The 24,950-nt window shown below is 45.9% G+C and overlaps 1 protein-coding gene and 1 pseudogene across 1 annotated transcript; both read right to left on the bottom strand.

Moving 5' to 3' along the window:
- Nucleotides 1-2,927: 2,927 nt before the first annotated feature.
- LOC101780175 lies at nt 2,928-3,257 on the bottom strand. The gene has a single exon (XM_004971845.1). It carries the CDS (start codon nt 3,255-3,257, stop codon nt 2,928-2,930), a length of 330 nt encoding a protein of 109 aa, XP_004971902.1.
- Nucleotides 3,258-7,663: 4,406 nt separating this feature from the next.
- LOC101779764 lies at nt 7,664-21,202 on the bottom strand (annotated as a pseudogene).
- Nucleotides 21,203-24,950: the final 3,748 nt, after the last annotated feature.

Here is a 24,950-nt window from a genome sequence, read left to right as displayed (position 1 = left end):
AGGGATATTGATTTTAGTGGGAGTAGATTCTGTTAAAATAGTTTAATGTAATTTGCTCTATCATGGATACGTTTGTCTTAGTGTATTTTGCATTACTTTTGTTGTAGATTAAATGGCACCTAGCAACACCACCGCATCGTTTGCTTTGCGTTCGGTCCTTGAGAAGGACAAGTTGAATGGAACAAACTACTCGGATTGGATCCGTAACCTGAGAATTGTTCTCAGGGCTGAGAAAAAGGAAGATGTTCTAGACACCCCACTACCACCAGTACCTGCTGATGATACATCTGCTGCCGTTAAGGCTGCTTACAAGAAGGCATTTGATGCTAATCTTGAGGTAAGCTGCCTTATGCTTGCTTGCATGGAACCCGAGCTGCAGATGCAGTTCGAAACAAATCATGAGGCACACGATATGATCGTGGCGCTCAAGGACATGTTACAGACACAGGCTAGGACCGAAAGGTTCAATGTGTCCAAAGCCTTTCTGGAGTGCAAGTTAGCAGAAGGCGCAGCAGTAGGACCACATGTAATCAAGATGGTTGGTTACACTCAGCGATTGGAAAAGTTGGGCTTCCCAATGGGCAAAGAGTTGGCCACAGACTCTTGCGCTCATAGGGATAGCCGCGATGGTAGAAGAATCCTCATAGGAGGGTTTACCGCACGCCTCATCTTGCAACTCACGATCCAGCTCAGTCCGCGCTGGAACTCGTGGGTGAAGGATGATGAGCTCCGCGATCTTTATCCAGCTCCCTGATTAGAGGTGGAGGTGTGGCATGCAGTGAGGACATGTGCACTAAAACTATCCAGGGAGCAGCTTCGGGAAGTGCACTTCGTCTTCCTGGTGCTTTTCTTCCTGATCCTGCGTTGGGTATTCAACATGGTGCCATCGAGGCGGCGGTGAAGGAGTACTTGGTTGCCGGTTGTCAGGAGGAGGGACTACGGTACAACTGCCTATTGCGCAGCTTCCTCATGTGCAGGTCCTATCTTTTGACACTGCTTGCACATTGGTAGTCGGGCAGTTGCGGGCTTGGTATCCTTGTGATATAGTAAAAGCCTGGGACTTCTGTTCTAACTGCCAATAGTTGCTTGTAGTCGTTGTTGTGCTATTGTGTTCTTTTTTGTATATCCTGACTTCATTGGGTAGTCGATTGTAATCCTGTGAAGTTTCATTAATGCAAAAAATGCAAGTATTGGAGTACTCCTTGACTGATGTTTGCGACAGTTTTGTGCCTTTAGAGGATGAGTGATTAGCGCTGTAGTCGTGTCATGTTATTGTGGAGCGCTGTAGGACAGTGAGTCGTGGCTTTTGTGAAGTCGTTTAGTCTTGTAGAGACGAGTCGGTGAGAGAGCTTTGAAACTTGTAGAGTTGAAAAGCTTGTGGCTATGAATAGCCGACAAGTTGTGATAAGTCGAAGATACTTGATGAAAACAAGTCAAGGGCAGAGCGCTAGGGCTCGCGGAGCTGAAGAGCTTGAGTGGCTATGAATAGCCAACGAGTTGTGATAACTTGAAGAGACTTGATGGAATCAAGTCAAAGGTGGAGCGCTGGGGCTTGCAGAGCTGAAGAGCTCGAGTGGCTGTGAATAGCCGATGAGTGGTGATAACTCGAAGAGACTTGATGGAAACAAGTTGAGGGCGGAGCGCTAGGGCTCGCGGAGCTGAAGAGCTTCACAGCCAAGCGGAGGCAAAGATGGGTAGTGTTGGCCAAAGAACTTTGTTGTTTAATAAACTGTGGGTGAGGACCCGAGTACATGTCTTGTAGTCTGCTATGAGTAGTAGCGACACAGATGCTCTATATTCCAAGAGTTTGGTACTTCTTCGCCTGAGAGTTCTTGTAATCGGTACGATCTAGGCCTTATGACTTTGGATATGACGTAGGGACTTTCCCATGGTGAGTTGAGTTTGTGCAGCCTTGATGTGTTTTGAATGCGTTTGAGGACCATGTCACCCACGTTAAAGGAACGTTCTTTGACATTACAGTCGTGATAGCGTCGTAACCCATCGAGATATCTGGCTGACTGAACCAGTGTTGCACATCTTATTTCTTCCAGACTGACTAGGTCTAGGCGCCTTGTTTCCTCTAATACTCCTTCGTCATATTGCTCAACTGTGGGAGATTGCCACATGATTTCTGTAGGGAGGATGGCCTTTGAACCATATACGAGGAAGTAGGGAGAGTACCTAGTAGGCTTGCATGGTTGAGTGCGTAATCCCCAAAGAACATTGGGTAGTTCTTTGAGCTATTTTCCTCCTTTCGTGTTGATGATGTCATGCAGCCTTTTCTTGAGAGCTTCGAGCAACATGTTGTTGGCACGCTCGACTTGGCCGTTGGCCCTTGGGTGAGCAACGGAGATGTATCGTACATCAATTCCGTTGTTCTCACAGTATTCCCAGAAGTCGTGATTGTTAAAATTGGATCCCAAATCCGTGATGATCCTATTGGGGAAGCCATAGCGATGTACGATCTCATCCAGGAAGTCGAGGACTCGGTCGGCCTTGGGGCAAGTGACGGGTTTGACTTCAATCCACTTGGTGAACTTGTCAATGGCTACAAGTACTCGATTGAACCCTCCTGACGCAGTTGGGAGTGGACCAATCATGTCAAACCCCCAGCATGCAAAGGGCCATGTTGGAGGTATTGTGATGAGCTTGTAGGCGGGGACATGTTGTTGCTTGGCAAAGAATTGGTAGCCTTGGTATCTGCGGACTAGTTGTTTTGCGTTGGCCAGTGCCATGGGCCAGTAGAAGCCTTCTCTGAAAGCTTTGCCTATGATCGTTCATGAAGAGGCATGATTCCCACATATTCCTTTGTGTATTTCTTCCAAGATTTCTTGACCTTCTTCTCGGGTGACACATTTCATAAGTATTCCTAAAGATGTGCTCCTTCTGTAGAGCTTGTCTCCGACTAGAACATAGCTCTTGCCTCGTCACGAGACTTGTTCAGCTTGGTCCTTGTCGGAGGGTAGCTTTTGTTCTTTGATATAGTCGATGAACGGTGATCTCCAGTCAACTTCGATCATCATGATCTCTCGGTTGGGTTCTGGAGGTTTTGTATTGGTAGTTGCTGGAGTAGCTTGTTCTGGTATGGAAGGCTTGCGAAGCTCATGTACAAAAATGCTTGCTGGAATTTCTGCACGGGTTGAGCCCATTTTTGATAACACATCAGCAGCTACGTTATTGTCGTGGACGACATGGTGAAACTCAAGGCCTGAGAACTTGTTCTCTAGCTTGCAGACTTTCTTGCAGTAGTTGTCCATGTTTTCCTTGTTACGATCCCACTCATCATTGACTTGGTTAATGACGACTAGCAAGTCACCATATACCAGTAGTTGTTTGATACCGAGTGATATTGCGAGACGAAGGCCATGTAGAAATGCTTCATACTCGGCTTCATTATTTGAGACTTCCCAAAAGATCTGAAGAATGTATTTGAGTTGTTCACCTTTTTGAGAAATCAAGAGTACTCCTACGTCGGCGCCTTCAAACTTGAGGGAACCGTTGAAGTACATAATGCTCAGACCTTTTAACTGCTGTTGGTACTTGGTTTTCCCACCACTCCCCCATGAAGTCGACTAGAGCTTGGGATTTGATAGCTATTCTGGGTTTGAAGTCTAGAGACAGAGCTCTGAGTTCTACTGCCTACTTGGAGATTCTACCCGTTGCATCCTTACTATGAAGGATTTCGCCCAGCGGGAAGTCGGTGACGGATATGCTGTGTTCTTGAAAGTAGTGTCGCAGCTTTCGTGAGGTGAGCAGGATTGCATAGAGTAGTTTTTGCACCGGTGGGTACCGAGTTTTGGAGTCCAAGAGTACTTCACTAATGAAATAGATGGGTCTCTGAACTTTGTAGACGTGGCCTGGTTCAGACCTTTCGACTACTACTGCTGTGCTGACAACATGAGTAGTAGCAGCTATGTATAGGAGCAAGTCCTCATTTGGAGATGGAGCTTTGAGGATTGGTGGTTTTGACAGGATGTCCTTGAGCTGTGTCAAGGCTTTGTCTGCCTCCTCTGTCCATTGGAACCTGTCTTGTCGTTTGAGTAGCTTGAAGAAAGGTAATCCGCGTTCTCCAAGTCTTGAGATGAATCGATTGAGGGCTTCTATGCAGCTTGTAAGCTTCTGCACATCCTTGATGCTAGCTGGAGCTTGCATATTTGTGATGGCAGAGATTTTCTCCGGGTTGGCCTCAATGCCATGGTGGCCAATGATGAATCCGAGTAATTTTCCCGAGGGTACACCGAAAACGCATTTCGTAGGGTTGAGTTTCCACTAGAATGCTCGTAGGCTTGCAAATGTTTCTTCTAAGTCTATGACTAAATCATCTGGATTTCTTATTTTGACGACTACGTTGCCTACATAAGCTTCTACGTTGTGGTGTAGTTGCTTCTCGAAACACATCTGGATGGAACGTTGATAGGTCACACCTGCGTTTTTTAGCCCGAAAGATATTATTTTGTAGCAAAATGCTCCAAACGGGGTGATAAAAGATGTTTTAGCTTGATCTTCTTCTTTGAGGGCTATTTGATGATAGCCTGAGTAGCAGTCGAGAAAGTAGAGCAATGCACACCCAGCTGTGGAGTTGACTACTTGGTCGATCCTAGGTAGACCAAAGGGGTCCTTTGGGCAATGCTTGTTGAGGTCTGTGTAATTGACGCACATCCTCCACTCATTGTTCTTCTTGCGAACAAGTACAAGATTGGCTAGCCAATTAGGGTGGAAAACCTCCTTGATAAACTCAGTTGCGAGTAGTTTGGCTAGCTCTTTTTTGATTGCATCTCGTCTATATTCGGCGAACCTTCGTAGTCGTTGTCTTTTTGGTGTAGCTTTGGGTCGACATTTAATGAATGCTCGATAAGCTCCTTGGGCACACCAGGCATGTCAGCTGGCTTCCAAGCGAAGATGTCGTGGTTAGCCCAAAGGAAACTTACAAGCGCACTTTCCTATTTAGGGTCTATTCCTATTCTGATCAGAGCTATCTTGGATGAGTCACCAGTCTGGAGATCGACGGGTTTGAAGTCCTTCTCGCTTGCTAGTATCAACTTAGTCGATCCCGACTTGTTTTCTGGGATCTCAAATTCTATGGGGTTGAGTTTCTTTGATGCTGTGAAGACTTGTTGCATGGGATTGGGTGCTTTAGAAGTCGCTGCAATTTTGACAGCTTTCGTGTCGCACTCGTACGATCACCTCAAGTCTCCACGTAGTGTTAACTCACCCTTAGGTCCTGGCATCTTGAATACCAGCTACACGTAGTGTGGTATAGCCATAGGTCTTCCGAGTATGGCGTGGTAAGAAGTTTCGAAGTCGGAAACCTCAAACCTAATGTACTCGGTTCGATAATGTTCCTTGGTGTCGAAAGTGACTGGTAGGACAACTTGTCCTAGGGGTATGGCAGCATTGCCTAGGACAATTCTGTAAAATGGTGAGTCTGTTGGAGTAAGCATGTCTGTGACATCGAGGCACATTTTCCTTAGTGTCTTGGTGAAAATGACGTTGAGTCCGCTTCCGCCGTCGATGAGTACTTTGGTAAGTCTTGAGCCTGTGACGACAAGATCGAGTACCAGAGGGAATCGGCCTGGTTCCAAAAAACTTGTCCATTGGTCCTTTCTCCTGAAAGTTATGGGTACCTCAGACCATTTGAGGGGTGTAGGAGCAGCTGGCTCGCTAGCTATAATCTCTCTAAGTACTAGCTTATTGGACCGTTTGGACGCGGTACCCGAGATTCCACCAAAAATGATGTTGACCATCTTAGAAGCAGTTTGGAACTTGCCTTCACCTTGGTCAGCTTCGTCGACCTTGCCTTTACCCTTGTCCTTCTTCTAACCAATGTCTTCGGGAGGAGGGTAATTCTTGCATTACTCGGCGCATGTTGTAGCAATCAGTCGCCAAGTGTTTGCTGTTTGGATGCCATGGGCATTGCTTCTTGAGTAACTCGGTGAAGGAGGGCCCGTCATTGCATTTGTGTGACCCTTTCTTGCCTGAGTTGGACATAGCCGCGACAGTATTGTCAAGTTTGCGCTTGCGCTTCTGATTACTCGAGTAGTTGTTTCGAGTGTCATTGTTGCGGTTTCTGTCTTGTTCATGATTGTTGTTATTATTATCGTGTCCTCGGTTGCGATGAGAGCCGAATCTCTCACGCTCTTTGTCTTCTTCATCTGCCCATTGTTGCACCAGATTTTGAGATCTTTGACAGTGGTTGGACGACGTCTGCCAAAGTCTTGGTATGTTCGACGATCGTAGACGCCATTTTGAAAGCACTCGATGACATCTCCTTCTGAAATGTCAACTATTGTAGCCTTCTTTTCAAAGAAATGATGTAGGTAGTCGCGAAGTGTCTCACTTTTCTTTCTGTTTGACTTGGCTCAGATCAATTTTGTTGCCTGGGCGAAACATGGAGCTCACGTAATTATTAGTGAAAGCCTTTGTCAAGTCTTTCCAGGAATCGATCGACTTGGGCTTGAGTGACTCGAGTCATGTTAACGGCGTGGGTTCCATGCATATGGGAAGTGAATGACCTTTGTATCATCATTACCCCTAGCTACTTGAACTGCTAGTGAGTAGCATCGTAGCCATTGGACTGGATCTTGTTTGCCATCATACTTGGTGATTCCTGTTGGCTTGAATTTCTTGGGTAATTTACTCTTCGTTACCCATATGGTAAAGGTAGGGAAGTGATCATAGTTATTGACTTCACGTTCGCGTTCACGGCGATGGTTGTTATTGAGTATCTCTCTTAGGTCACTGAAGATTGAGGTTTCGCGATCAGCTCTGCGGTAGCGAGAGCTCTTTGCTAAATTGGTGCAGCTAGCCTATCCTGCATCCCTGTTTCGCCTTGGGGCCTCACGTTCATCTCTACTTTGCCTTCAGGGTTCGCGTTCACCGCTGTGTTGTCTTGGCTGGTTGACTACCTCGTGATTGCCACCACGGACTACAACATCTCTGCTGCCATCCTGGTGGGCTGAGTTACGAGGAATAGATGGGATCGGTGATTCCTTGTCAAGTAGTTTGTAAGCTTGTTCTGCGAGTAGTGCTATTAACTCGTTGCCCCTTTTCGCAAGTTGTGTTGTTAACTCGTTGTCTCTGTCGTGAGGTATGAGAGTTAATATGAGATTGATTGAGGCAATTGCTGCGAGTGGAGTGTTGTGCTCCCAAGCTTGCACTGCATCGAATGCTCTTTCGAGGTTCACGACAGGAATGTTCGTAGATGGTAGTCGGCGACGAGCTGCTCGGGCAGCATTGCATGCCCTTCTTTGATTTCTCTATTTAGAGGTTTCACCTTGTGGGGCGTTAGCTAACAACTCATCTTGTGAGACGTCGTCGAGTTGTCCAACCCGTCGAGAAGTTTTTTTGGTGCTTGGCACCTGCGTCGTCGTTTGGTGACGTGATGACGAAGATTTCTCTGTCCAAGTAGTAGCTTCTAGAGCTTGATGTTGCAATCTCCGTAGTGCTTCCTTCTTCGTCGGTTGAAGTAAGCGGGATACCCTCTTGATACGGGAGGTTGTTCATGTAATCGACAAGGCACGACTCGTAATCTTAGGCCAGGAACGGTGGCTTCATCCCAGGCCAATAAACGAATCTAACTTGCGGAGTCGAAATAATTACCAAGCCTTGAGCTGGGCCTGATAAAGAAATCTCTTGGACGGAGTCCGAGTCATAGTCACAGTCCTCAACTGTCTCTAGTCTGGATTGGACTCGAGTAAGGAATTCTTGGTGGACCATGGCTGAGTTTCGGAACCCGAATGGGAATTGACTTTGAGTTGGGATCGGTTTGCGTGATGACTTAGACGCCAGCCGGCGTTTGCTAGTTTGAGTCGAGGTTGAGTCCGAGGCGTAATCGAACTCGATATCATTGACGTTGAAATTTTTGATTTTTTCGATGAAATCCTCTGCTTCTTGACGATCAGAGTTTTCGTCAGGACGCTTCTTCTCCTAGTTGTTGATGATGTAGCGTTGAAAATATCCAGCGCCATCGGCACTACATAGCCAGGAGCCGAAGACGAAAGTTGCATCCGCTTCGAAGGCGAACACTGGCTTGATGACGACTGGTGCCATCGATCTCGCGTGGAGAAACTCAGTGACTGCCCCTACCTGGCGCGCCAGCTGTCGGTGTTTTAGACTAGCAACCCACCTAGGGAGTACCCAAGGTGGTATTTTGTGTGGTGGGTGTCGTCGAGAATCAAGAAGTTGATGGTGACGCAAGGAACACGATTTAGACAGGTTCGGACCGCTAGATCACATAATACCCTACATCCTATGTGTTGGTTGTATTGAACTTGTGTTGAGTCCCACCTGTCTTTTGGAGAGGGTCCTTGCTCGCCCTTATATAGTCGGGGGAGCAGGATTACAGGGCAGGAGTCCTAATCGAGTACATTACGGAGTCCTACTCCAACTCGGTAGAGTAGTTTCCTTTGGACCTAACTAGTCTTCGGGGGTCCATGAAGCCTACGCGCCCTGCAGAGTAGTCTTCATGTCAAGCAGATTTCAGGTACGTTCCCTTAAGCGGGTCCGTACAAGTCTTCTGGTAGGCCCGAGGGTGCTCAGCCGACAATCCCATCTGATGGTTTTCTTACTACTCCCTCCCAATTTTTTTTACATGTCACGATAGGTTTGTCTAAGTCAAACCTATCCAACTTTAACCAAATTTATAGAAAAATATTTCTTGGTGCATTCAACAAAAAGGTATTATAAAATGTTGTTATATTTTTCTACAAATTTGGTCGAAGTTGGATAGACTTGACTTAAGACAAACCTAATGTATCATTGGGGAGTATAATCAAGCAAGGGGAGTATAATCAAGCATCAAGAAGAACTGCAAAACATGCCGAGACAGCTAGCAGCGACAGGAGGTAGAGGAACGCCACGGCCGGCAGGGGCAAGCCGGCCGCAACCCAGAACGTCATGGTCACCGTGAGTGCCATAGCCAACGACCACAGCGCCACCTCCGCGACTGCGCCCAGCCCGCGCGAGCCGCCGCCGCCGGCGTCCTCCGCTCCTCTCTCGCAGGCCGCCACGCACGACATGACAAAGAAGATGCACAGCCACTCGGCCGCCAGGAGGACGAGCGTCCTCAAGTCGTGGACCAGTAGGTGCACGGCGAAGAGGACGCCGACCACGAGCACCACCAGCGAGAGCGCGCGCGCGGGCGTCGCGAGCACGCAGCGGCCGTCGGCGGCAGGCTTCCTAGCCGATTTGCGGAGCGGTGGCGGAGACGGCGGCGGTGAATGTGGCAGCCGTTGCTCCTCCAGGTCGACATCTTCCATGGCTTCCATCGTGCAGTGACGACGGAACGGGCTAATGGCTTATACCTTCACAACAACAAACAGGGCACTGGTATTCTTTATATACTCGATAGTACTTCAATTACAATGTTTTTTGTCACCGTTAGTTCCTTTCTCAGTCGCTATCAGTAAACAAGAGAATTATTGGATGACTATGGTTTAGAGGTTGGAAAAGCTATCCAAACTGCATATGGTGAGTGTGAGTAGAAGGCCGGCGTCAAAATAAGCAGACGTGAATACCAACGTTCAGTGGGATTTGGACTAGCTGACGTGGAAATCCAACTGAAGCAACTTGTGGCCATGACGGAGCAAACTATGCAATGCTCTGGTGTTTCCAACAAATGGAATCAGCAAGGGAAAGAACAACACAGCCAAGCGCAATACACGCACACCATTTTAATATGGCTCGGAAAGCGACTGCTCAGATGTTAGTAGTACTTGCAGGTATCTCATTGGGCTAGTACGTACACAAACTCTATCTGTTCGTCTCCTGAGTTATTCTAATCTGCTTAGTTTGTCCTAGGCAAAGTCTGTTCTAGGAATTTGTAACAAGTTTATCTTTTCTTCGGGAGAGCCTTATTTGTATGCTTACATGCGTCTTTAAGCCCACCTGGAAGACACATGGGAGTTCAGTGTTCAATCTTAGAGATAATTTCCTATTTGACACTAGAAAAATTACTCGTTACTTTCTTAGCTCTTAAAAAATTTCCGTTCCCTATTTGACACCGAGTTCAACTTTCATTCCTTATACGACACTCTGATGAATTTTCCGTCCGAGAACCGTTAAATGCCCGGCGAAAAGACGATTTTGCCATGTGGGCCCCACCAGCCTTCTCCCTCCTCTCCTCTCCTCCAATCTTTGTGCCTGCAGCCGTCATCTGCGGCCGGGGCTCCGAACCAGGTAGGGCGATCTCCGGCCTCAGCTTGCGGAGCACGAATATGGTGAAGCCCAGCTGGAGCAAGAGGAACCCCATCTACCGCCCCTGCACTATGGGCTCCCATAGCCACCGCCCGACGCCACCTCCCTAATGCAGCTTCCGCCGCCACTTATTCTCCCCCCTTTTCAATGATGGCTGCAGCGGCGGCGGCGCGGGCGCGCTCGTGGTGCTGGTGCTGCGCCCCCCGGCTCCGCAGACGCGTCCTGGTCACCATCTCCGGCAGAGGAAGTCTTGCCATTCCTGGAGGCAGCGGCTCCGTCACCGTCACGCTCGATGTTCGTGCGCGCCGCCCGCGGCGATGCACGAGCACCACCCCGAGGCCCCGCGGCGGCACAACGGATATCCGGACCGATAGGGCGCCTCTCCCGATGGCGGCGGGTCGCCAGGGGAGGGGCCGGAGGAACGAACGGGACAGGGATGCGATTGGGAACGAGGCGAGGGTTTCCGTGGTGGCGGGCGCCATGCGCAGAGGAAGGCAGCCCCGTCCCGAACCCTAGGCCTGGGAGCATGCGTGTTGATCGAGAAGCACCGCCAGGGAGCTTGTCTAGCTCCACCGCTGTCGCGTGCGTGGTGTGGAGGAATCAGTGGGCGGGGGTTGGGGTAAGGAGATGAGGGGGGGAGACAGATGAGGAACAGAGGAAGGAAGAGGCTGAGACGAGATGAGACGGAGAGATGGAGGATAAGAGGGAGGAGAGGAGAGGAGGGAGAAGGGTGGTGGGGCCCACATGGGCAAAATTATTTTTTCACCAGGCATTTAACGGTTAAACAATAAAGTGTCATATAAGGAATGAAAGTTGAACTCGGTGCCAAATAGGGAACGGAAATTTTTTAAGGACCAAGAAAGGAACGAGTAATTTTTCTAGTATCAAATAGGGAATTATCTCTCAATCTTAAGTCACTAGCCCTGAAAAAGAAAGCGCAGCAACAACAGCGTGTTCCAAATGGCTCTACGAAAAATTGTGAGAATAAGAAATTTAGACTTTAAACACAAATATATACGCATAGGCAATTCAACCTTTAGTAAACGTGTTACAGCCTTACAGGTAAGAGGACAACATAGCAAGATTTCCGAGCCCTGCGTTCCTGCATTTTCTTTTTGTTTTTGTTATCTGGAAGGGTTTCTGCAGTACCCTCAGATTCAGGTGATTCCATGCAGAGCAAGCGTTGCAGCTTGCCATATTCCCATCATGAACACCATCCCCTCCTTTCCTCATCTCAGGCTCTCCTGATCAAATCTCGCAACTTTAAATACTCAGGCTTGTGTCCGTAAAAAACGTCAATCTTCAGGCCAAAGAAACTAGAAAGTATTCTTCACAAGTACTCAATTCAAAGGGTACGCTCACACCTATCCGCTCCTAGTTAAAAGTTCACAATTGTTTTACTTAGAGAGGGCTAATAAAGCGCCCTTCTTTGTGTATCATGAGAACGACACAAAAGTTCACCTTATTGCAGCAGTCCGCTCATAGAGCAAACAGTCAACCCTTGTTTACTTGGTGAACTTGGGAGGTGCCAAATTACTGTAGCAATACTGTAGCGTTTCGTTTGTATTTGTGAATTATTGTCCAAACATTGACTAATTAGGCTCAAAAGATTCGTCTCGCAAAGTACAACAAAACTGTGCAATTAGTTTTTAATTTCATCTACATTTAGTACTCCATACATGTACCGCAAGTTTGATGTGATGGGGAATCTTCTTTTTGCATAGTGCCAAAGTTGGGAGTTGGGAGTGAAGTAAACAAGGGGCAAGTCATGGAACCAAGATAAACAAGAGCACAGTAGCCACACTGGTCAGCAACCTGCACAGAAAGCTATTCTGTTTCCTGAAATCACAGCAGTGCAGGTCGCCTTTGTACATCTAGCAAGTAAAACGAGCTTTAAAGCTACTATAAAGCATTTTGGACTCTGGTTGCTAACAAGCTGCAATGTATCAATAGAAAGCAAAAGACAAAAAAAGTCAAATCTTCCCAGGCCTTGAGTACTCCTACAAATCCACTACAAAAGGTTACGTAATCTGTTGCCGGGAGGAAACTTGATCCACGACAATGTAGTATTCAACAGTACATAGAGCTCAAGTTCCTAGGGTTGAGCAAAGTAGTAATAACTTAAGACTACGTCACTACATCAAAAACGGTGCTATGCTGCTGCATCACTGCATGCACTTCTATTTCTGTACAGCAATAACTCTACCTACGCTGCATGACCGACTTCACACATTCCAAGATTCTAACATAGTGGTAGTGCTCACCCTCCAAGCCATTGCGGTGGTGGTGGTGGCGATTGCTCCCAGCAAGATTGTTGCATGGGCTGCCTCCAACTACTAAGAGCCTGTTTGGATACCACATCATAAATTTTAGGACTTCACTTTTAGGTCACTTTTAGGACTTGTGCATCCAAACTGGTGTTATAAAAGCGTATTCATAAACTTTAGGGGTGCTGTTTTCATTAGGAGGATCAAACCATCATAAACTTCATTTTTCTCATAAAAGTGGTCCCCAACCTCTCCTTTACCCCTCCTACCCCTCCCCTTCTCTCTCCACGGACGCACGGTCGCACCCTATCCTCCCCCGCTCTTCTCCCGCACTGCCCATCTGCGCCGCCTCCTCCTCCCGCACAGCGCATCTGCGCCGCCTCCTCCTCCCTCCGCCGCTGCCTCCTCCTCCCTCCGCCCTCCCCGTACTCCTTCCGCCGCCGCCATCCCCTTCCAGGGCCAGATCTACGCTGCCGCCCTCTCCTCCCTTGGCCGCCGCCTCCTACTCTCGCCGCCTCGTCCACCTTTCCCCGCCGCCATCTCATCCGGTCGTCGCCTCCTCCGGTCGCCGCCGCCTCCTTCCCTCGCCGCCTCCTTCCCATTTGGCCGCCGCGTCCTCCCCATTTGGCCGCCGCCTCGTCTCCATTTCCCCGCCTCCTCCCCATTTCGCCGCCACCTCCCCATTTCGCCGCCACCTCCTTCCCTCGGCGCCTCATCCCCATTTGCCCGACGCCTCCTCCCCAGTTCCCCGCCACGTCCTCCCCATTTTCCCGCCGCCTGGTTCCCTCGCCGCCTCATCCCTATTTCCCCGCCGCCTCGTCCCCATTTTCCCGTCGCCATCCCCACAAGATCCCGGGTTTCCTTAACCCCTCCAGTCCTCCGCCGTTCTTGAGTTTCGTCGTTTCCTAATGGCGGGCAACGGCGATGACGGATTGGAGGATTTGTTCCCCCAGCCCGATCCACAAATTCCCTCCTGCCAAATCGATTTTTTCTCTCAGTCCGAGTCTTCCAGTGCCCCCCGTCATGGCTTGGAGAACTTGGACCTCAACTCCCAGGCTGAGGAGTACGTAGATCTGAGCATATACTTAGAGTACCTTTGGGGAGATGAGGTTCCCCGGGGCCGCGGTAGCCGTACTCTTGGCTTACGCGCAGCTCGAAGTGGTGGTGGGGGCAGCAAAGGGGCCGGCGGGAGCAGAGGGGTCGGCCGGAGCAGAGCGGCCGGCGCGAGCAGAGGGGCCGGCGGCAGCAAAGGTGCCGGCGGCACCACAGGACCTGGCGGCAGCAAGGCGGCCGGCTCCAGTCAAGCTGCAGGCGGCAACAGGATGGCGGGCGGCAGCAGGGGGCCTGGTAGCAGAGGTGGAGTAGGCCGTGCAAGATCTTTGTTTCGCGGTGGTGGTTCTGGTAGTGCAAGTCGTGGAAGAGGCCGTCGAGGTGGTGCTCATGGTGGAGGAAGTTCAGGCCCTCCAGAAGATGCTTTTGATGCATGTGAACACAATGTTGTTGATGATGCAGCTGTCGAAGTTGTGTTTCCTGCCTCACAGGTAAAATCTGTGACTTTATAGTATGAATTTAGGGTCCATTTAGAATTAGTTGTTCTGAAATTGGGAATGAAATTAGCTGTGGAAGTTGATAGTATGAATTAGCTGTGGAAGTTGTTCTGAAATTTTTAGGAATGGATTGAATTGTGACTAGATGCATGACAGAGCTTCATGCATTAGTGGCTACATGAATTAGTGGCTTCATGAATCTATGACTTATTCCTATTGTGACATGCTGAAATTGTTAGATGTTGAATTTGTGAGTTCCTGAAAATGTTGCTTTCATGTATTAGTGCCTTCATGTATTATGTCTAGATAAATTCATTACATAGTTCCTGAGTTAGTGACATGTATTTGTTGATTGCTTTTTGTGTTTTGCCTGGAAATTCACTGTTCTTTATCCAATAGATTAAAAATGACAAAGCACAGTGGACAAAAAGGAATACTGGAATATTCTGTGATTTGTCAGTTGAGCAAATTAGAGAAGGAAACTGTCCCAAAGGCAACATGTCCACTAGAGGGTTGAAGATAATTCAGGAAAAGTACTACATGGCTACTGGTTTGAAGCATGATTTTGGGCAGCTTAGAAATAGAAGAGATCAATTGAAAAGGTTGTATACCTTTTGGAAAGGCCTACAGAGGGAAACAGGTCTAGTTAGAAATGCTGATGGGACAGTGCTAGCTCCAAATTGGTGGTGGGATTTACACACACAGGTGAGACATAAATTTTGTACTAACCCTTTAATTTCCAGGATGTAATGCTCCTGACTTAGAATGACATGTCACTTGCAGAAACGTCCTGATTTGAGGAAGTTGCAGCATGGTGCTCCAGAGTACTTAGATCAGTTGGAAGAAATGTTTCATGAAACTGCAGTTGATGGAAGCACAGCATACATTCCAGAAGTGGAGGAGGAGGAAGAAGAAGATGGTGAAGATGATGACATTGGAGACCCTTCAGTTGGTGTAGAGGACTGTGATGGTGAACCTGCCTCTTTCTATGATAGCCCTATGAGCTCAAACACCAGGAAGAGGTCCAATGCAAGCACCAAATCAACTGCTACTAGCCCTCCAAAAAAATCTAGAAGCCCAATGATCACTGTTGTGACAAATTACTTCAACAGGCAATCAGAGAAGGATGATGTGACCCATAGTATTTTCAGGAATGTTGGTGCATCAATTGTCAAATTCACAGAAGATAAGAGGCAGAAGATGAACACCAATTCAGTGGCAGATGAAGTTAAGAGATGCCAACAATTAGCAGTAGAATGTGGTGCAAGGAAGGATAGTGCTGAAATGTTTGCTTGTTGGGACATATGCAAGGATAAATTCAACAGAGAATTCTTCTGCAACCTTGATGATGCAGAGGCTAGAATGGCTTTCTTGAAAAGATGGTGCAAGAAGGAGAACTTAGATTAGAATTTAGTAGTATAGATTTGTGGTTGTTTGAACCTTGAATTGTTGGTTTCTGAACATGTTATTTCGGCTGCTAGAACTTGAATATGTGTCTGTTTCAAGTTGTGATCATGTGACATGTTTAAATTTGTGGTTGTTTCTATATGTGGTTGTTTCAATATGTGGCTGTTTGAGTACTAGAGTATTTGATCATGTGACATGTTTGATTTTAGTTTGTGAACATGGCTCGGCTGCAGTACTAATGTGACTGTAATGAATTTGTTTGACTAATGTATGCCTATTTTTTTTAATGGTGAATTAGGATGATGGTGAAGGAGATTCTGACGATGAATTCATTAATATGGCATGCAAGTTCATGGAGCTGGAAATCATACATCGAAAGAGGAATCGAGAGATTATGGAGTCCTCAATAATGCTTGGTATGTACTATGACACTTACTATCATAAAGGGCCACCTAGAGTACCTACTGTACCGGGCATAAAATGGGTGCAAGAGACACTATCAAATCCAACCTCATGCTACAACATGTTTAGGATATCTTGCACTTTATTTCACCAACTTCATGACCTGTTGGTTGAGTCTTATGGTTTGAGGGGAACTAGAAGAATGTCAACGATGGAGGCTTTAGCTATGTTCTTATGGATAAATGGTGCACCCCAATCACTAAGACAAGTTGCGGATCGGTTTGTAAGGTCATTGGAAACAATAAGCCGCACATTTGATTTGATTTTGTCATGTGTTATTAGACTAGCAGTAGATATAATTAGGCCAAAGGACCCTCAGTTTACAACAATTCACCAGAGGTTGAGAAACCCTAGGTATGCTCCATATTTCAACAATTGCATAGGAGCTATAGATGGGACTCATGTACCAGTTGTGGTGCCAAGTAATAAGGTGGTGCAGCATACGGGCAGACATGGATACCCTACACAGAACGTGCTTGCCATTTGTGACTTCGACATGAGATTCACATTTGTTGTTAGTGGATGGCCTGGATCAGTTCATGATATGAGAGTATTCAGTGATGCCTTAAATAAATATGCTGACAAGTATCAACACCCTCCTCCAGGTACAATTTTTCTCAATAATATTTTGAAAATAAATTATATGCCAATATTGCTAACCATATTCTCTTTTGTATTTGTAGGGAAGTTTTATCTAGTAGACTCTGGATATCCTAACCGCCCGGGGTATCTTGCACCATACAAAGGTACGAAGTACCACCTTCCTGAGTTCCGGAGTGGCCCAAATCCGAGAGGTATGAAGGAGACTTTTAATTACGCGCATTCATCACTTAGAAATGTTATTGAGAGGTCGTTCGGAGTTTTGAAGATGAAATGGAGGATTTTATTGGGAATTCCAAGTTTTCCAATTGAAAAGCAAAGCAAAATAATAGTAGCATGTATGGCACTTCACAATTTCATTAGGGAGAACGATAATGCGGATAGGGCCTTTCATATGTGTGATCGTGATGAAAATTTTGTTCCTTTGACCGAAGAATCAAGCATTGAAGGACATGAGGGAAATATCGAAGAGTTAGACGGAGATCAAAATATGAATGAATTTCGTGATAGTATAGCTAATGGTTTGTTCAATAGATTGTAGAGGTTTTGTATTTTTGAGTTGTAATGACAATGACGATGGACTGTGCTAAATATTTTTGAGTTGTATTTTTTGACAACTACGATTTTTTAATCAAAGCCGCTAGCAAAAGGGCCGGCAAAATAAAAAAAAGGATGAAAAAAAAACCCGGCAGGCATCCCGTGTGCACCAGAGGGAGCACTTGCGCGCCAGAGGCAGCGCGCGCTCGCGCCGCGCCGAAGGCAGCTCGCTCGCGCCAAAAGTGCATCCCTGGCGGTAGAAAGTAACCGGCAGTTACTCCTTAATTAGGGGTACAACAGTCATTTTCCCTCAATCATCCTAAAAATTATGAGTCCATCCAAACACCCCACTCCTAAATTTTAGGAGTACCAATTTCTAGCTCCTAAAGTTTATGAGTGTCCTAAAGTTTATGAGGTGGTATCCAAACAGGCCCTAAGTCAAAACCACCTATTCTTCTCATAGATGACTCAAGCCAATCAGAAGTTACATTCTAGATATCAGCCATCTCAATCAAAGTTCCTGATTGGTGTTTGCTCCCACCAAGTTTTCAAGACAGTCCTGTTTACTTCAGATTTTTCAACCGAGACCACCGTCTTCATGCGTATGCCAAGCCGGTGCAGAGGTACCTCTGCTCCTCCAGTCCCCGAGAACAAAGAGAGCACATTCATGCCATTTGGGAACATGTCTCTTAGTACTGAGAGATGGTAAGCTATTGTGTCCACTTGAAATGAGTTACCTAGAGATCTATATCTTTGGGTCCTGCTGATTCCCCTGGTGTGATCCTTTGGGAAACCAAGTAGGAATTCTATCTCGTTAGGCTCTAGAGGAGCGACCTTGTTTCGACCAACCCATGTGAGGTTCCATGTTCTACACTCATTCAAGACATATTTCTGAACTCCTAGAGATGGTGGGTCTTCACTGCTTGCAAGAGCGCAAAGAATCTGTTCTGTCAGCTTTGAGCTAGATACACACGTCTGGAGGTAGTTAAATTGTCTCCGTGTGTCCCATGAGGGCCACCACTGCTTGGTTTGGGGAAAGGCATCATGTATTATCGTCTTTGGGGGAACAGGAATGAGAGGCGACCTGTTCTCAATTGGAAGGTTATGTATGTAACCCCTTTTCCTTGCAGCGGCGTAAAAGAACTTTGAATTCACAAACTCGGGCTGATGTCATGCAAGAAACTTGAGATGGTTTCCGGACACTTTCGAAGCAAGGGCTACCCTGTCAAATCCAACCATTGGGTTAGGTAGAGGCATTGACTCATCATGACTACCATCTATGGGACCTCCACTTCCTTGTGTTGTATCCCCCAAATTGCTTCCCCTTTCTCTTCTTCTCTTCCACGAACTTGGTCCGCTTTCTGGAATCTTCCAGAGGAACTAAAACAATTCAAACCTGTATCCTGTGGAGCTATGAAGAAAGTTTTAGTGTCATTCCATTAGGTTAAAAGAACAGGTCCTTGAGTCAGATGAACAGTTTAACCACAATGTACCTCATGGTTTGCATAACTCTCATGGCAACCAGCTCCAGATCTCCAGTAGACTCTGAATTGCAGATCAAACCAGCTAACATAGATATATCCGCATCCTTCCCTGAGTAATATTAAAACAAATAGATAGAATAAGTTAGTCACATGAGCATTAAAAAAAGGGTCTACATTTGCTCCAGCTTCAATGCTGAGACATACCACATTCAGGCTTCACCTTCAGCAAAACCCATGCTCACTAAGGACTCCATCTTTTCATCCATCTGTGACATTTCTCGCATAAATTCCTGCATGAAAGCACAGGAAAGCATATAGAAAGCACTTATACATTATAAGAAGTGTCATATGCATGTCTAGAAGTCTGCCACAACCGCCTAAAGAAACAATCAACTAGTAAACGCAGGAATCGCACCTTACTATCAAACTTAATGAGTTTATAGACCTAGCTATAACATTTGAAAAACTAATTATTCGCAACAAGTCGTGTGTATAATTATCCTTCAGTTTTAAACTCTTTATTGCAAGACTGTCATGCAAATTTGCTAAAGTGGAACGTGCATCTATGTATTCACATTTCACCATTACAAAAAAAAAGTTTCAAATTTACAGAAACACTTTCCAAACAAGAACGCTGACAGTTCATTCATAAGAGATGGCACTGCAACTTCAATGGAATCAAGGCAGCTGGAGAGGAAGCTGCTAAACTTATACTAAAACTAGAAGGCAGAATTGTATAGCACGAGGTCTACAAAACCATTAACATTAAGAGAGGGAGAGAAGCGGATAGGGAGCTAAAACGGTAAAACTTCCCATGTTTACACTGGGACTACCTATATGCTGGAGGAGGTGACTAGAGAGAGGGTACTCTCTACTTATCTCTAACGCGAGAGCCCCTGGACGTGGGTCCCACTCGTCTCCTCCGTATCGCTTCGTCTTTCTCCTCCGCTTCGTCTTCCTCGGTCCGTCCAGCTTCATCTTCTTCTGTCTGTCCTGCTGCAGATCCCGTCCTGCCCCCACACCCGCCCCCTCCGACCACTGCCCCGGCCGGCGGCTACCGCGCCGCCTCGCCGTCCACCCACCTCCCACCTCCTCCTCCTCTACCCCGCCCTCCGCTAACCTCACCGATCCATTGCCCCCGCCACCGACCCTGCCCGCCGGTCGTTGCCCGCCACCCGGCCGGCGGCGCCCCCGCCGCCCTCAACCCATCACCGCCGCCGGGCCGGCCACCGCCCCGACCATCCCTCTACAATCGGTCATCTCTCCAACTCCGGTAAGCCTCGCCGCCACCGGCCACAACCGCTTCCCAAAACCCAGAAACCCTAAATCCCTAATCCTGCCGGCCTCCACCGCCACCCACGGCCGGCGGCGACCCGCCGCCGCCCGCAGCCCCTTCCACCTTTGTTACTTTTCCTCATATACCTTGGTACATTCTACTGTGATATCTTGTATGTAACAAGAGGGCTCTCGATGTAGTTTTTACGTATGCTGAAACCTCATAGGGAGCTAAAACTAGAATGCTTAGGCCACGACTACTAACACATAAAACTGAATATTGAACAATTAGAAATATGGAATGGTCAAAGCAAAATGATGGGTAATGGGCCCAACAAACAAATTTGGAATCCTACTGAAGTCTAATCCAACCAACTCTCAGCTATATGCATTCCCCAAGACACACATACTCGACACTAAAATTACAAGACTAATTCAGTGTTAGATCAAACACGAATGCTGTAGCACTATACAATCACCATAGAAAAAAAAAACTAACAAAAGATCATGAGGGGAACATATAATTGTATTGACCAGCTCCTCTAACAGGCATATAGGATTATAGGAATATGATTGCTCCTAAAGCAATCCCCCAGCTACAGAACAAAGAAAAGAAAAACCTGAAGCACATCCCTATAGCTGGTTCATATGTGTACCTAAAGCTTGTTCAATCAAAAGGGGAATAGCATGCGGGTATAAAAGGTATAAAACCCATAAATTTTCTGGATAAGTAGTCGGTTTACACTTACAAAGGAAAAGGCATGCGAAACACACATATGCTATGTACATACCCTAGTATTACAGAACCATTTTTTGAAATCAAAATCATAGCAGAGGATGCTACTAAATATATATAAAGTTAAAATTTTAAAAATAAAATTCTATAGTAAGAAGGTCAACAAGAACATAGCAATGGAAAAGGACACACAACCAAGAAACCTAAAAAATAACATAAGTGCAAAGAAAACTAAAGATCAAGTGGCAAGAAGGATAAAACTAACACTTAGTAGAAAGGTCTTTTTAACAATCATGTCCAATAGGTGGTTTTGCCAAAAATAACCTGCCCTAGAAGAAATAAAAATGCACAGAAAAATACAAACAATCCCACAAAGATGTAGCTAACATCTCTGTAACTACGATGGGTCAGGTAAGTACGTAGTACAAAAATTAAGGAAACAGCTAGCTTCATACAAAACAGGAGAAAACTTGCTTATGCATAATCAGTCAAAACATTGTGTAATGAGGACCAAAGGGAAACAAATGGAAATACCTCATCAACAGAGTCATCAGAGTTGAGGTCTTTGTTGCGGTTATCACCAGCACCATCATCATCCCAGTTTTCAAGAAGATCATCATTGTCGTCAACAGTACGAGGAACATTGCCAGAAGAGTGATCATCCACCAAAGGGTCGCAGCCTGTCTCCTGCATTTTACAACAGCACTTGTAAAATACAAATACTCTTTCTACTGAAAAACAAGAGCTTCAGCGACAAATGAGTAAAAGATCTGCGTTAGCAAATAGCTTATATTTGAGAAGCAGATCAAGTATTGCATCGCACAAGACGTCGTGCCGCACTTAAGCCCGGCAAGATTAACGGGCCTCGTGCTGGGCTGTTGGCCCGCTTAGCGGCCGAGTTGGCTAGCAACCGTGCACAGCATCGCGAAACGGAGTAAGCACCGTGCACAAACAGAGGAGAGTAAGCGGCGATCCAGAAGAGGATACCGGAACGAATTCGACGTAGCATATGCAAGGTCAAGCACCATAAATATACAAGTCTATACCCAATGCTTTGCGCGTCGTTTTTCAGGATATGGACGAAGCTTGAAACCGATTTCCATATGGACGAAGAAACATCAGCAAATTCAGCATATCGAAAAATTATTAACGTACTCTTGAAATGTCGAACGCCCTGGCAAACAACCGTCTGCCAAATCTTCGTTACGAGAAAAAGGATATGACAAGTTGTAAAGAAATAACCACCACCACTCTCGGAGTTTCGAAATGTCGACAATAGCTTCAGTCAATATATAATTGTTGCATTGTATTGCTTATTTTCTGAAATATTACCGTGGTTATTCACATATGGTTAAGCATGTAATAAGATAATGATTGTCATTCATGCAGCATGCACATGCTTCAGACTCGGATAGTGAAAACCAGCACAAAATGCATAAAAAGGTCAATAGTTCTCAAAGAAATGGTGCACATGAGCTGGAAGATGGTGAACTTGGAGAAGGTTACGAGGTCCATTGATCAATCTGCTTGCTACCAAGATTGTCAGTACTTACTGTCCCTTGTCATCACTAGTAGAGAATTGACCTTTAGTCCCGGTTGGTAGGGTGCAAATCTCCCGAAAATGCATCCGGGATAAACCAACTGGGACAAAGGGGGGTCTTTTATCCCGGGTCACTCAACCGGGACAAAAGACCACGGTCGGCGCTGCAAAAAAAAAAAAAAGAAATCCCGAGCTCCCAGGAGGCTCCCACGGTCACAAGTCACGCGATTTTTCACGCGAAATATGCGCGTGCATGCTGCGTGGGATTCGAACCCACAACCTTCAGCCTCGCGCGTAGCTTCCCTGCCATCCCACCTACACACCACATCTGATTATGGAGGGGATGCTATCCTTTTGTATTAACTCGTGGGGGACCCTTTTATCCCGGTTGGAAACACCAACCGGGATAAAAGACCCCCTTTTATCCCGGTTGGTATTACAAACCGGGATAAAAGGGTTCGAGGGATTTAGTCCTGTTCCAGTGACCTTGTTGGGGACCCTTTTATCCCGGTTTGAAATACCAACCGGGATAAATGACCCCCTTTTATCCCGGTTGGTATTACCAACCGGGATAAAAGGGTCAATACCAACCGGGATAAAAGACCCCCCTTTTATCCCGGTTGGTGTTTCAAACCGGGATAAAATGCCTCTCAGGATCTTTTTTTCACACTAGCCTTTGCAACCGGGATAAAAGGTCCCGGTTGGTGAGCCCCCCACCAGTGACCGAGCTTTAGTCCCGGTTGGTGAACATTTTGTCCCGGGCTAACTTTAAACCGGGATAAAATGGGGTGCATCGAAAGCCAATTCTTAGTGCATGTTCTTCACCTATTTTTTCTTTTGGCAAGTAGTGCTTCAGCTTAACAATCTAATAGTGTTATAATGATTGAGTTTAGTTCCAAATGTCTACATTTCAGCAGTAGTTTGCCGTCATTTTTCTTTTTGCGTAAGGAATGGGTGTTTCTTTTTGGGTAATTGCACATATTAGTCTCTGAAAAGACGAAGCACTTAACCATGTGGTGTGCTTTGTGTGGTTGGTATGTCCTGTTCTGGTTGGTAACTTCTTTTGTCTGTATGTGCAAAATGTAGTCATGTATTTGTAATGTTATCGAACTACTTTTGTTGCCTTCCTAGACTCTTTTTTACCTCTTTCCCTGCTGTCCTTCGCTCTTTTGTACTTTTCTGTGTAGGCTTGTATTTGGGTACAGGGTAGCTGAAAAGTGTGAGTCTGCCTTAAATATCCTTTTAGAAGTATTGGCTGGACATGCAACTTTAGATAGCCCTAACCACAAGTTGTCTTCTATTATTATAAAATAAATAGAGAAAAGTATCAGTTTTTCTTCTTTCCAATAATAAGATTATTTATGTCCTGATGACACTAATAACTGAACCATCAGCGTGTTACCCTGTAGCGTTGATCTTCATGATGGACATGGCAATAACACCAGTTAAGCATGGCACCTTTTGTTTGTCCTGCTATTGCAGCTGTTCTGACATCTGTTCTGGCTAATTTTTCATTTCCCCTGAAGCCTGGTGCCGTTTGTGTCGAGCACATCTAGAAACCCACACTAACAGGGAAATACAATGGCTGATGTGTCAGAGAAATTACAAAAGGTCAGTTTATGATGTTACCAATAGTCTCAATCAGGCTGAAAACAAGCCAGGGAGGTCTGCTAACCGGTTTGGGGGAGATCAGGGATGTAAGATCCGTGTGTGCGTGTACCTTTCTTGGAGCACCATCGGCTTGTGTTATAATAATTTAACTGAAGTTCAATTTGATTGTATATATCTAATATCCATATAGCGAACAGGCCTCTAGCTGAGTTAGTTAGGTGGCTCTAGTAGCACTCCTCAGGTCCTGGGGTCAACTCCTCATAGGAGCACAGGTCTAAGGCCCGTCCCCGGTTGTTGGTCGTCTCACACGGGCTACGGTGCCGTTGTGTAAGGGTGGGGTAGTGGTTCGGAGTTTTCTTGACCTGCGTGAGAAGGTCTTCTCTTCTTATCAAAATACCCGGGGGCTGTCTTACCCCCCGCAGGTCGAGTTTTCTAATATCCATATAACCTTTTGAATTTAATTTCAATGTACATCTAAACAAATCCTATTCGAATTTGCCTATATGTTAAGGCTTTTGTTGTTGATCCATATTTGGAATTTACATTTTGAAATGTCATAGCATGTATATGTTTCATACATTATATAAAAAATAAGTTATAATTTTAATGTTTGAATACAAAAATTCTTTAGTGACTTCATATATGAAATTTTCTGATGCATTAAAGTATTTTTTTAAATTATTTTTCTAACATTGGAGATCATGGCTTTTAGCATCTCACAAAACTTGAAATTTTTTTTCCTCAAACACGCAGGAGAGCTGCGTATCATTATATTAAGTAGAATAAAGGAGGGATTTTAGAGCCCCATACAACACCACACACACTCATACCCTTTTACTTTATACATAATCTCTCTCACCCTTGTTAAATGCATGACCCCGGGACCTGTAACTAGGAACTCACACATTGGCTGGCTTTAGAGTGAGGAGATGGGATATTCCTTGAGCTCCGGTCAAACTCTAAAGTTGCAGTTCATCTCTTACTGAAGCTAGGACCTCATTTAGACTCAGTTGAATCCCATCGAACACACAACGGTTATGATGATTCCATATACACCAAGCTCCCAAAATGATGACAGAATTGAGACCTTTTCTAGCCTGACCATCAATTCCAATGTTTGTGCTTGCCCACCATTTATCAAAGAAGTTATTCTCTGGCTGGGGAGAGATCTCCTGCAAGCCAATCTTCAGGAGAATATTGTACCACACTTGCTGACTGAAAAAGACAAATCTCAATTTTGGGTAGATTGAAATAGTTTGGTGGAGTTAGTTTAGCCAAAATTTTGTTCGG

The sequence above is a fragment of the Setaria italica genome, chromosome V, assembly GCF_000263155.2.
Source record: "Setaria italica strain Yugu1 chromosome V, Setaria_italica_v2.0, whole genome shotgun sequence".
NCBI lineage: Eukaryota > Viridiplantae > Streptophyta > Magnoliopsida > Poales > Poaceae > Setaria > Setaria italica.
Note: the sequence above shows the minus strand (reverse complement) of the source record. Positions and strands in the feature narration are given on the sequence as shown.